Here is a 13,061-nt window from a genome sequence, read left to right on the forward strand (position 1 = left end):
GCGCAGGGGGCGAGGAAGCGGAGCCCCAGACAGATGAAGGCGCAGGGCGGAGAGCCGCGCCCGAAGAGCCGGACCCAGACAGACTCCGGGAGGAAGCGGGACGCGAGACGATGGGCGAAGCGATAGGGGCTGCGCTGGCACGATGACAGGGGAGAGAGGAGGAGGCGGCGGTGGCCGTGTCAGCGACGGGGAGCGGGCGCGGCGGGGCGGGGCGGGCCGAGTTAATGAGCTGGAAATGAACTCGGGACTGCCCGGTGGCCCTACGCGCCGCGCGAAGGGGCGGCCGGGGTTGGGCTCCGGGGCTCCGGCGCTCTCTCCCTCAGCACCATTGCCTGGCCGGTCACCGTCCCCTAAGCACTGCGTGCGGTCCCGGGTGCCGAGTGCGCGGACCTCCCCCGCCGGCAGCCGGCAGCCGGCTGGATCCCGGTCCCGAAGGGCCGATGGGGCGGGGCGCGCAGCGCAGGTGCGGAGGCGCTGGAGGCTGCAGAGAGGGCGAGGTCGCTCTACTTAGGGCGTCCTGGCAGATGTGGGGCATCTGATAAGGGCCGTAAAGAGTGCAGAGGATTCAGGTCCTGGGAGATGGTGGGTAGGGCGTTTGAGGCAGAGAGAAGGGCAGTGACTACAAAGTCCTGGGGTGGGGTGGAGGGACTGGGAAGTACAAGTCTGCGTGGAAACAGCCTCACACTGGCCCGCTGGACCAGACCGAGCTCTGGTGGTGGTTCTCAAGCTTTTCGTCACCGAGGACTTCTTTCAGTATCTGAAAGCGAGTTTTGAGAGGTTCTTATCCAAAGTCTCCCACCCTTGGCATTTATTAAGGAAAGAATAATTTCCCCTTTTTTCTTCATCATCGATATTTAGATATTTAACTACTAATCAGTAACCAGTATTACCATATTGAGTTGATACATATCTTGCAAAAAAAAAAAAAAGAAACTTGACATTGTTAGTTTAGTTCTGCCTCTGAAAGCCATAAGATGGGCAAATGTACATTGCACATAGGCCCCCATGGGGGAGGGTAGCCGGCTGGGGGTGTACCACAGGCAGAGTGCTTGTGTTGGGGGACGACCTGGAGTCAAGGGAGAAATATGCCAGTTCAGGGTCAGCTCTGAGTTTCCGGCGGCCAAGGAGGTCCACGGGGGCTCTCGAGCAGAGAATGCAGTCATAGCAGAATTTCAGGAAGATAAATCTGGAGATGAGCCAGAGGGTTTGAAGGGGAAACCAGACAGCAATCCCAGAATCTACATCCTCCCCCACCTCATCCTAGCTAATCAGTGCATGGACTTTGTAAAGCACCTGGGGCCTGCCCCCTTCCTCTCTGCCGCATCACTGGGCTGTGGTCCAGGACACCAGGCACCTCTCTCCAGGATTCCCATGGCTGCTGTCTAACTAGTCTTCCGACCTCCAGCTTCTTCCACCCAAATCCTGCAGATCATGAAGTCCTATGTTTAAGAGGAAACACCAATAACATACATCTCTCTGAAACACAAATCTGACCATGCCACCTCCCCGTGTAAAAGTCTGCAGTGCCTGCCCACTGTCTGGAAGGAAAATCCACACTCCTTGCCACAGAACAGAAGGCCGGCCACGACCTGGACCTGGTGCCGTCCAGCCTCATCCTCTCCCCCGGCCCTGCATGCCCGAACCTCCTCCAACACCGAAGTCTCAGGCTTTGGTTCTCCTTGTGTCCTTGATCTTCCTGTGTCTGACCTGGAGCCTTCATCACTGACATCGCTCCAGCTGCCGTCTCTGAGTTACACCCAAACCTCCATCTTCAGCCTGAGGCTTTCGTTAGAGCCTCACAGTTCCAGCCGCTGGCAGGGGATTTCCACTTCCACCAGACAGGCCCCAAACTGAATTCATCTCCTCCTCAAGCCTGGCGATCCTCGTGACTTCTTTATTTCTGTGTTTCTCCTGGTCAAACAGATTTAAAAACAAAGTGCTCTCTCCCCTCTTCACCCATCCCTCTGCCCCATCCTTTGACATGTCAACTAAGCCACCAAATCCTGCCAGGTCTCCCTTTGCTATATTTCTCTCGGATGTTCCTTTCTGTTTCATGGCCACTACCAGAACCAGTTAGGTCACTAACAGCCCAGGACCTGGACCCACGCTTCACCCTTCTCTCCATTCTCAAAGGAAGAGGCAGCCTGTCTTCATCATGTCAGTCCCTGTGTTCTTCTATCAAACCCCAAACAGGATGCCCCTTGCTTACTGGGCACGGTGCAGGCTTCTCGGCTCGACACTTAGGGTACTCCTCTGAGAGGACAGGGAGGAAAGAATCCAAGGGCAGGAGCAGAAGAGATATCTTGTGGTGAGGGAGAAGTCTCCGGAGAAGTTCCTTCCAAATGGTCTTTGCCTTTCCAATACAGCAGAAAAACCATATGCTAAAAATTAGGGTGGAGGTGGGACTGGGCAATTAGAGCTTAGAAATTCTAGAAGAGCAGGGGTGCAAGACTGTGGAAAATACAGATAGCTGGAATGGAACTGTAGGTTTCTAATTTAAAAAGAGTGATTGAGGGGTGCCTGGGTGGCTCAGTTGGTCAAGCATCTGACTCTTGATTTCGCCTCAGGTCATGATCTCAGGGTCCTGGGATTGAGCCCTGCACTCAGTGCAGAGTCTGCTTAGAGATTCTCTCCCCCGCCCCTCCCCCCGCTCTCTCTCTTTCTCAAATAAACAAATACATCTTTTTTTTAAAAGAGTGATTTAAATGGAGTTTTGTTCTTAAGTTATGTTCTATAACATATATACGTATATCCATCATGTATATTCCTTTGTACATATTGTCAAATGACTGTTTTCAATTTTTAAATCTTTTTACAAAAAAGGAGTCCTAAGGGTGCCTGGCTGGCTCAGTCGGTAGAGCATGCAACTCTTGATCTCGGGGTTAGGTCGCAAGTTCAAATCCCACGTTGGGTGAAAAGCTTACATGTACAAAAAAATAAAATAAAAAAAGAAGTTCTAAAATAGTCACTGGGAGCCCAACAGGGACCCAGTGACAAAGGGCACGGGACACTAGTATGCGTGAGTGTTTACGGTGCGAGATCGGTGTACCATCTGACACGGGACGGCCAGCTTCTGAGAGGGTGAGCGGCTCGCCTATGGTCACGTAGCTAGAAGGCGTCGGTTTTGGAACTGGAATCCACGTGTGTTTGACTCCAAATCTTGTCTCAGGGTAACACTAGAGTGAATCTGCGTGGGTTGAATAGAATCTAAATCGTCAACACGCGCACAGGTTAGTATGAAGAGTGGGCCAAGGTCGTGAAGTACGTACCCACCATGTAACCTGGTCTCTTGGGACCCATGCTGCACCCGTGCAGTGAGGGCCCATACTGGACCACCTCTAAATGCCAGTTAGGGGAACCATCTCTTTGAAGACCTCCCCTCTTCTGTCAGCTTAGCAAATTGTGTCTTTCTCGTTCTCGATTGCTCCTTTTGGACTCAGTCCTTCCAATGTCGGCCTCATGTCCTCTTTGACCTTGTTCTGGAAAGAGTAGGGGTGACTCTATTCTGTGTGCATTACGGGATTCCGAGCAACATTTTAGCTGAACAATTTCCACGAGCAGTGGGCACCTCGTAGTGGGGTGATTCAGACCACAGAGGAGAGCTGCAAGAGAGGGACTGAGCCCCAGTGCCCCAGTCACAAAAGGACTGTTACTCAGGTATACATGCCCCCTGCCTTCAGCAAATGCCATATAGACCAACTCACCTTTACAAGACGTAAGTTCGGGGATGCTTAATCACATTACTAAAGGATTCTTCCCGGAAGTTCTTTAACTAGGTGGGTCCTCTAGTATCTTTCCAATTGGGTCCGATGGATAAAAATCCCATTAATACCCAATACACTGTGTCAGCAGGAAGGCAACAGGGAAAAAAGAAACAACCAGGGACCAGGAGCAGGGATGCTTGGGTCTTAGTCTTGCCTGTTCTCTTGGGACCCATCCCTGACCTGGAAAGTGAGGACTAATTCTGGACCACCTCTAAATGCCATGACTTTTAAATCCTGGTCAACCTGCACCCAATCTTATCAAGCAACATAGGCCTGTTTATGAGAAGGCTCTGATCCTCCGGCTGTGCTGGAAAGAGCCAGAAGACAGCAAGCGCCTTAGCCTCAGGTGCCCAGAGGGGTCCCGCCTGTCCTGGTGCTGGGCCCTGCTTCTCCCAAGTCGCTCGAACTTCCAGCTGCATCCACTGCTTCAACCATATCCTCTCTCTGCTGTGAGTTTTCTAGGCCCCTGATTCCCTTGAATTTGTGAAAACTGTTATAGTTTCTACCAGATTGGCCTCTCCTGCTCCATTAAACTCATGTCCTCAACCATTTCCTGTTTTCCCATCACACGTCCTCTCCCACCTTCAAGATTTTACCCAAGAAGCCTCATGATCTCGCTCAAGGAAACTTTCCCAGATTGGTTGGTCCTTGGGCTCCCACATACAGCTGCACAGTGTGTGGTGGACTGCACAAAGGCACTCGCTGAGGGGGCAAGTTGAGAACTGAACTGCGTTCAGCTTGCCAGTCCTTGCACCCTGGTTCAGAGCTGTGCCTACGAGAGGGATTCCCATTTTTATTTTTGCCCCAAAGTGCTGCTTGCTCTCCAAGCCACGTGCCCTGAACAATGCACCTGCACAGAGCCGGCTCCTTTTTCTACTTGGTAACAAGGTTCCTTATGGACTGACGTGGCTCCAGCCATGCCCCTCCCGCCCTCGACACTCTCAAGTTCCAATCCCAATCTCCCACCATGACCACGGTGCTGACATGTTTTATGAATTCCTTGTAAAGTTGCTTTCTCTGTCACAATACCGGAAAGCTGGGATCTTGCCAATTTTTCTGTACCCTGGAACCTAAGAAAACTTTTTCCCCCTCCCTCTGTTCAAGCTCAATGATAAACAAGGAACTGAAGTTAGAGACCAGGTGAAGTCCAGGACCTGCGGGGGTGGGGGGAGGCGTAAATTAGGGGCGGGTGGTGGTCAGCCAGACTGAGGCAGGGGGCTGGCTGGTACCCTCTGGATGGCCCTGCCAACGCCATCACCTCCCCCTCAAGAAATGGGGCCAGTTCTATGCAAATACACTCTTGCTCAGGGGTCTGGTTTCGTCTCTCTGAGCTCCTGGCACAGCAGAACCAACGTGAGCAGCCGCTTGGCAGGACAGAGAAGGGCAGGCTAGAAGTCCCAAGGCTCAGGTGACAGGGCCAGGCCCAGGAGATGGGGATGGTGACTGGGGCTTTAACAGCCCTCCTGATGCCAATCTCGGGCTGAAAACTTGGTATTTCCACTTGGAACAAGAAACATGGGCAAGTGGGCTGGGGAGGGGAGGGCAGTGTACCAGGAGTGCCCCCTGCAGGTCTCACTGGGTGGCACCAGAACTGAGGAAGGCAGCACAGAGTGGGTGGGGATCTCAGGAGACGCCTGGAACGAGGAGGACAAGGAGGAGAAGGGAGATCTAGCTAGCATATTGAGTACTTACAGTGTGCCAGGCATTGCCTCATGTAAGCCTCACAACAACCCCCAAGAGATGGATAATATAGTTATTCTCATTTCTTGGATGAAGAAACTGTTCAGAGAGGTTAAGCAACCTGCTCAACGTCACCCAGCTAGCAGTGGACAGAGTTGAGACTCGAACCCAGATCACTGCCTCCTGAGATTATATTACTCAGTACTACCTTTTCCGCCTTTCCAGGTCATTCCAGCAGCTTCTAACCCTCCAGTGTCCATTTCTACATCTTCCTGCTCCTCTGGCTCATATCTTCTTGTTCCAACTTAAAGGAATCTGGAGAAGAACAGATGGATATCTTGGGTATAATAGTACTAATACCAACACCTGGCATGCGTATGCCACTCTCTGCTTTCAATTATTTCCCTGCGGAAAATGAGCATTGAAATATTTGTATTTCTCCAAATTTTGTTCTGATTTTTGTCAGCGTTCCTACAGCCATTTCTATACAGTTACGATCAACTTACAAGAATATGTGTAGGTGCTGCTTTTTCACACAAGAGTGCACCTCCACACACATTTACATCTATGAACATGGCAGCCGATGATGTTCCCGTGTCACAGCTGTTACACTCCCGAGGCCGTGGGGCTTTGTGAGGCCGAGACACACATGGGTGAGTCTGACTACAATCTCTGCCTCTGTGACATTTGGCAAATCACCTTTCTCTGTTTTAGTTTCTCATCTACAGATGCAGAAGGTCATACCCATCTCATGGGTACCTCCCCGGGCTGTGAAATGAGTCCTCTAGTTCACGGCTGCTGCCCGATGAACCATCAGTGGTAACGCATTCCGTGTTTGTGTGTCTTTCTCCCCTACTGGACCAAGAGCTCCACGTGGGCAGAGACCAAGTCATTTCTGGTACCACCCCCACCCCGCATGTCGCCCAGCACTTGGGCTCCACAGAAGTTCGTTGGATGAATAGTTTTAAGCCCTAACCTTGGCTTTTCTCTCTGTAGGACGTTTGGGTTGTTTCTAGACTTTTCACTATTAACAAAATACACTTTACAGCCCTTCTATCTATATTACCTCATTTGATCTGAGCACCCCGTGAAGCAGATGAAAGGGGATATTTGCACGTGTCTGTGCCCTGTGAAAAACAGAACAACTGTGGTTCAAGGAAGCGGAGAAAATCCTTTGGGTCACATTACAAATCAGTGACAAAGATTAGAACCCCTGACCCCACTTCCCTTCCTTGGGTGAATCTCTTTTCTCCCTAGCTACCTCCTTCTGGATCCGAGCGCCCTCTTCAAAAATGGGAGACATGACGGTGCCTGCCTGAGAGCAGTACCTGCCCCCAGAGGCCCCTGCTGGAGCTGATGAGCTGCCAGCTCCCAGGTGGCCCTCTGAATCCCCAGGAGACCGAAGGCCTTATTCCCAAACACATCAGGGCCCATATTTTCTCAGAGCAAGAAGCTTCTTCGGGAAGAGCATGCTGGCTTTTCTTTTCTTTTTTTTCCCTGAGGGGGTGAGGAGGCGAGCTCTGAGTTGTCCAGGAGGAGGGACTTGGGCTAAAAATAGCTATGGCGTGTGGCTCAGCCTCTAGTGGTACCCAGGACTGGGGAGGGGAGGGGGATGCTCTAGAGCTGTCGCCAGACTGGTTGCTGTGGAAACAGGAGAGGAGCAGGGGAGCCTGGGAAGTGGGGATGACACAGATAGCAAGTCCTAGTCAGAGCTGCCGCTACATTTAGGAGAAACAGCGGTGTCTGGGGCTCCCACCCTCCAAGGGGGCCGGGGAAGGGGTGGTGTCAGGGGCATGGACACTACCCCCCAGGGGTCTCTGCTGCCGGCTACTCTCCTCTCCACACGCTGTGAGTTGAGTTGCGGGGGACTTGGGTTTGGGCCCCTAAATCCAAGGCAAGTGGGGGCTTGGGAACAGCTTGTTCCTGAGGGAGCTTTCACCAGATCCCCTTCCAAAAAATAAACCCTCTTGCTGGCCAGCACTTCCGAGGGGGAGAAAGGGCGATCCAGGAAAATGTGGCACTGGGGTCATCTGGAGAGGGGTCACGGCATGCACGAGAACTAAGAAGGAGTAGGCTGGAGGAACAGGGATCTTTGGAGGAAAGGTGCAGAAATCAAGTCCGTTTCAGGCCTTTACTTCTCCATTGAGAAGTATGCAGCCTCCACTCAGGAAGACAGGAGAGGGGACACCATCGAAGTAAGGCTCACCTAGATCCCCGGGGCAATGGACAGCAAGAGAGATCCGGCAGTGATCAGACTGTGGGGTTCCTTCCCACCCCTGGGCAGAGAGATCTCTCTAAGCAGGCAGACTGGGGGTCGGATTACCTAAGACCCTGGGAAAACATGGGTTTTCTGGAAGCCCACCTGGGGCAGACACTAGGATAGGTGGGACCCAGGTACTTTTCTGCATGACTTGGGGTCTCTGAGCAGTAAAACTTCTAGAGGACACCCCTGGCTGCAGGGAGGGAAAGGGAAGACCCTAATCTGCATTGGAACCTGTGTCCCCTGAATCCTCTTGGAAAATAAATGTGGGGGGAGCATCCCTAAGCTCCAAGCTATCTTTTTTGGGTTTTTCTCCTGCCCTGTACCCCAGTACACACACACACACACACACACACACACACGCGCACACACAGCCTCCCAAGGTCTGCCTGCAGAGCACCTCACTCCAGAACTTAGATTCTGGAGAGCTGGATCTGGAGTTGCCGATCCAGGCAGGCTCTCCCCAGGACCTGGTCAAATATCCAGGCCATCTGTGATCCTTGTCACATTCCTCCCGTCCACCCACCCCTCCCCCACCCCAGCCAACCCAGGTTTCTCTGGAGTGGGAGGACAGAACAATTCCCAGGAAGAGGGGAAGGTCGAGGAGAACCAAGTCCTTCTTCTAAACCTTTCCTTGTAGGGGTCTGGGGCCTGGTGGGGGCTCTGGACCTCTCTCTGGGCACATTGCAGCTCAGATTGCTCCTCAGGGGGAAGATTTTGAAGCAAAATCAGGTGGGCTTCCCTTGGAATGTGAGTTCTGGGGCATATGGTGGGGGGGGGCTGTGCTTAGGGTAGTCAGCGGGAAGTGGGAGGCTGCCAGCAAAGAACCGCGGGGAGTGGGGGGATAAATGTGGGTGCTTGGTGCTTCACTTGATCTGATGGAACAGGGCCCGTGAGGAACAGGAGACAAGACGGGTAGACAAGCCTAACTCCTGAAGAACTTTGTGCTTCGTCTACCGGGGCTGTCCGTGTTGATCTCCTATCTTGCAACCCTCCAGCCCCCTTTCAGGCTGCCTCTACGGTGGAAAGAACGCAGGGGACACGGGGCAGACACCCCACAGCGATGAGGGGGGGGTGTCTAGCGCTCCGGGAGGACTTCCAGTGGGCACGTCTTGGGTGGCAATGTTCAGCCCTTGCCCACTGGAGGTGTTGCGCTGCCTTTCCGCCCCCCGCACGTCTTCTCCGTCGGCGCCTGGAGAGCAGGCAGCGGTGGGAGGGGGCCGAGCGAGCGAGGGGCGCGGGGAGGAAGAGGACTGCATGCGGGTGTCGTGGTGAAGTTCGGGGAGCGGGTCCGGGGACGGCGCGGGCCGCCGGGGTGCGCGCGGGGTCGCACGGGCGGGGGAGGGAGTGCCGTGTCCGAGGGGCCGGGGGGGGGGCAGCGGGCCGCCTTCGCGGCGCCGCCCGCGTGGGGAGTGAGGGAGCCCCCCGCCGCGCCCCGGGGGTGGGGGTGGGGCGGCGGCGGTGGCGAGGACGGCGCGGTCCCGCCAGCCGGCGACGGGGGCTGACGCGCCGCGCGCTCCGGTCCCGCAGGCCCCCTGCGGCCGCCGCCATGGCGCGGGCAGGCGCCACCCGCTCGCCGGGCCCCGAGCCGCCGCGCCGCCGCGGCCGCCAGCGCTACGTGGAGAAGGACGGCCGGTGCAACGTGCAGCAGGGCAACGTGCGCGAGCCGGGCCGCTACCTGACCGACCTGTTCACCACGCTGGCCGACCTGCAGTGGCGCCTCAGCCTGCTCTTCTTCGTGCTCGCCTACGCGCTCACCTGGCTCTTCTTCGGCGCCATCTGGTGGCTGGTGGCCTACGGCCGCGGCGACCTGGAGCACCTGGGCGACGCGGCGTGGACGCCGTGCGTCAACAACCTCAACGGCTTCGTGGCCGCCTTCCTGTTCTCCATCGAGACGGAGACCACCATCGGCTACGGGCACCGCGTCATCACCGACCAGTGCCCCGAGGGCATCGCGCTGCTGCTGCTGCAGGCCATCCTGGGCTCCATGGTGAACGCCTTCATGGTGGGCTGCATGTTCGTCAAGATCTCGCAGCCCAACAAGCGCGCCGCCACGCTCGTCTTCTCGTCGCACGCCGTGGTGTCGCTGCGCGACGGCCGCCTGTGCCTCATGTTCCGCGTGGGCGACCTGCGCTCGTCGCACATCGTCGAGGCCTCCATCCGCGCCAAGCTCATCCGCTCGCGCCAGACGCTCGAGGGCGAGTTCATCCCGCTGCACCAGACCGACCTCAGCGTGGGCTTCGACACGGGCGACGACCGCCTCTTCCTCGTGTCGCCGCTCGTCATCAGCCACGAGATCGACGCCGCCAGCCCCTTCTGGGAGGCGTCGCGCCGTGCCCTGGAGAGGGACGACTTCGAGATCGTCGTCATCCTCGAGGGCATGGTGGAAGCCACGGGTGCGGAGGGGTGGTGGGGGAGGGAGGGTGGGCAGGGAGCGGGGCCGGGGAGGGGTGAGGTTGGCGGGGAGGGAGTCCCCGGAAGCTGCCAGGTCAGGGTCACCGGGAGCGGTACAGTCCCGCAGCTCACACGCAGTCTGCTTGCAGCACGGTGTGCCTCCGAGTTCATCTGGTCCTAGCGAAGGTCACTTCTTGGGATCGTGCTCATTTTCAGACAGGAGACTGCCCCCAGGAGAGGTTAAGAGCTGTCCATGGTCGTGGGTAAAATACTTGGCTAGGGCAGGGGCAGTCCGGCTGCAGGGTCTGGTGCTCCAGAGGTGGAAGGACGGGGTAGGTTCAGGGTTTTCCCATTGCTGAGAGGTCCAGGCCCCTGAACTTGGTGGTGAGGGTCTTCCGTGGCCCAAATTATTCCTAGCCTGGACCTTAGGAACGGGTTGGCAGCTGGGCTCACTTCTGCCTCAGTTTCCCCACCCATCAAAAGGCTCTCAACTTCCACTGACAAAGGAAATAGAGGGTCTTAGCATTTCTGGCCCCTTTCCAGAAGGAGCTGTCAACACCCCTGTGATGTCAGTACCTCCAATTCAGGGGAGCAGGTCGGAAGAGGCCAAGGCAGGGGCACAGATGAGGTTCTCTGAGGCTTGAGATCTGGAAGCGGGAGGAGGATAAGAAAACTGCAGTGGGTGACCACAGGACTGCGAGGTGTGGCCTGAGCTGTGACCTCTGCTGGCTTCCAAGCTGGTGCCCTCAAACCCCTTTCCTGGCCCTTCCTGCCAAGTTTCTACTTCACCACCCTCTGCCCCCAGTGACCACCATTGCTTCTTTACCACCACTCCCCATGCTCCCTCTAGCTCCTCCTCCTTCCCCTACTCACCCGGGCCCTTTTCTTGCTGTCTAGCCGGTTGTCACTCTCCTGCCAGGCCCCAACACAGCTGCTGTCCTTATAGAGAGGTCCCTACCCAGCCCTCTTTCCTGGTACCACCAGCTCCCCCTCTGTTCCTCACAGACCTCTCTGCCCAGTGTCCCTTCTGCCTCTTCTGCCCTTCCCCCACCGGACACTTCCTATTCCAGCCTTCACTGGAAAAATAACAACACCCATGTCCCCAAGACGTCTCAGGGCAGGGCTTGCAATGCCGAGAGCCAGTCTCTGGTTAGCTAACGTTCAGCCTTCCATTCTCGCTTGTTCTGAAGTGGACACGGGCTGGGGAAGAGACCCTGGGCTAGAAGTGTGCGAACCCAACAGGAAAGACGGGACACAGCCCCAGGGCGCAGAGGCCTGGGGAGGGTGGCGTGGAGGAAATGGGCTCATCTGACTTTTCTAGAGAGATAAAGCTGGAAAGGATGGCAATATTTTGGGTGAGAGAGTCAGGATTCAAAATGCTTTTGAAAAGCAAGGATAATGAGCCAAAACCCAACAAGATGACATTTAAAAGGAATAAATATAAAATTCTACATTTAGGCTTTAAAAAAATCACTTATGTAAGCACCGCATTGAAGCGCTCTGGTGAAAAAAAGAACTGGGGGTTTTAGTTGGCCACAGGCTTAATGTTGCAGCACTGTGATACAGCTTCCAAAAATGTTTATGTAATGTAATCTTGGGCCCTGTTAGCTAAAGCCTCATGGCCAAAAGAGAGAGGTGGCGAGCCCTCTCCTGTGCATGCATCAGGCCACAGCTGAATGTTTATCATACTCAAAGTGCTGACAGGGTCCTCCTTGGCCATTCAGGTTTGCAATCAAGAAAGTAAAATTTCTGGAAGCCAGGTCACATGACGAATGGTGGAGGGAGCCAGGGATATTCAGCTTGAAGAAGAAAAGACATGACGGGCCCTGAGGTTCCTGAATGGGTGTCAGGTGGCAGGGGAGCAAAAGCAGGGGGTGGGAATCCTGGGGAGGCAGGTTTTAGCTCTTATTAAAAGGTGTCACACCTGTGAGGCGGTGAGCTTTCCATCCTGGCTGGTGATAAGTACCAGCTCGATGCCCATTAGTGGGAATGCTACAGTGGGAAGCCCTGTGTGGAAAGAGAAGTCGGACTAGATGATCCCTAAGGTCAGTTTCAAGGTTAAGCTTCTCTGATTGGCATCCCCCGCAGAGAGGAGGGGAGAGCATGGGCTGGAGGTTGAGAGAGTTAGGACGAATGCAGAAGAGAGGGAGCTGGGCAGGTATAGGAGTTGAGAAGGGGGAGAAGAGGGGCTGGGCCAAAGGGGGGTGGGAGGCCCTTGAGGAGGGAGAGAAGGAGGGGTGTGGCAATGGGGTTGTGGAATGAGAGCCAGGAGAGGGAAGCCTGGGGCTGGGATCCCCCCTGACCCGTGCCCCTTCCCCCAGGAATGACATGCCAAGCTCGGAGCTCCTACCTGGTGGATGAGGTGCTGTGGGGCCACCGCTTCACATCAGTGCTCACCCTGGAGGATGGCTTCTATGAGGTGGACTATGCCAGCTTCCACCAGACCTTTGAGGTGCCCACACCCTCGTGCAGCGCCCGGGAGCTGGCCGAAGCCGCTGCCCGCCTTGACGCCCATCTTTACTGGTCCATCCCCAGCCGGCTGGATGAGAAGGTGGAGGAGGAGGGGGCCGGGGAGGGGGCGGGGGGAGAGGCTGGCGCTGACAAGGAGCAGAATGGCTGCTTGCCGCCGCCAGAGAGTGAGTCCAAGGTGTGACCAGTTTCCTCCAGACCCCGTGGCAGGGCCAGACACTGGTACCTGGGAGCTGGATGTCAGAGGTGGAGAAGGAGGCAGGCAAGACCCCTGGGAATGCGCTGAAGCTGGAGAGCCCCCTCAGAATCTCAAGCCTAGAATCCAATGGAAGGGAGGGGGTCTGATATCATGGAGGGTGGGGACGGGTGAACATGCCAGCCTGTCTGTGTTTGACCTTCACATCTGTTCAGGGGTGGATGGATGGACAGAAGGATGGACTGATGTGGGCCGGATGGGGAGGTGGTAGCAGACCGAGGGACGCGGGCAGCTAGGT

The 13,061-nt window shown here is 55.6% G+C and overlaps 1 protein-coding gene across 1 annotated transcript; it reads left to right on the plus strand.

The window, feature by feature from the left end:
• The first annotated feature begins 9,253 nt into the window (after positions 1-9,253).
• Positions 9,254-12,751, plus strand: KCNJ9 (potassium inwardly rectifying channel subfamily J member 9). The gene is made up of 2 exons (XM_040635906.1): positions 9,254-10,100; positions 12,420-12,751. The coding sequence occupies exons 1-2, from the start codon at positions 9,254-9,256 to the stop codon at positions 12,749-12,751; spliced, it is 1,179 nt and encodes a 392-aa protein (XP_040491840.1).
• Positions 12,752-13,061: the final 310 nt, after the last annotated feature.

The sequence above is a fragment of the Ursus maritimus genome, unplaced genomic scaffold (assembly GCF_017311325.1).
Source record: "Ursus maritimus isolate PB19 unplaced genomic scaffold, ASM1731132v1 scaffold_2, whole genome shotgun sequence".
In the NCBI taxonomy this organism is placed as follows: domain Eukaryota; kingdom Metazoa; phylum Chordata; class Mammalia; order Carnivora; family Ursidae; genus Ursus; species Ursus maritimus.

What these genes read in the sequence shown, in the direction of transcription:
- KCNJ9 (XM_040635906.1), top strand. Translation starts at nt 9,254, where the DNA reads ATGGCGCGGGCAGGCGCCACCCGCTCGCCGGGCCCCGAGCCGCCGCGC. An exon ending in GGGCATGGTGGAAGCCACGG is followed by an intron (nt 10,101 to 12,419) that starts GTGCGGAGGGGT and finishes CCCTTCCCCCAG; the next exon opens with GAATGACATGCCAAGCTCGG.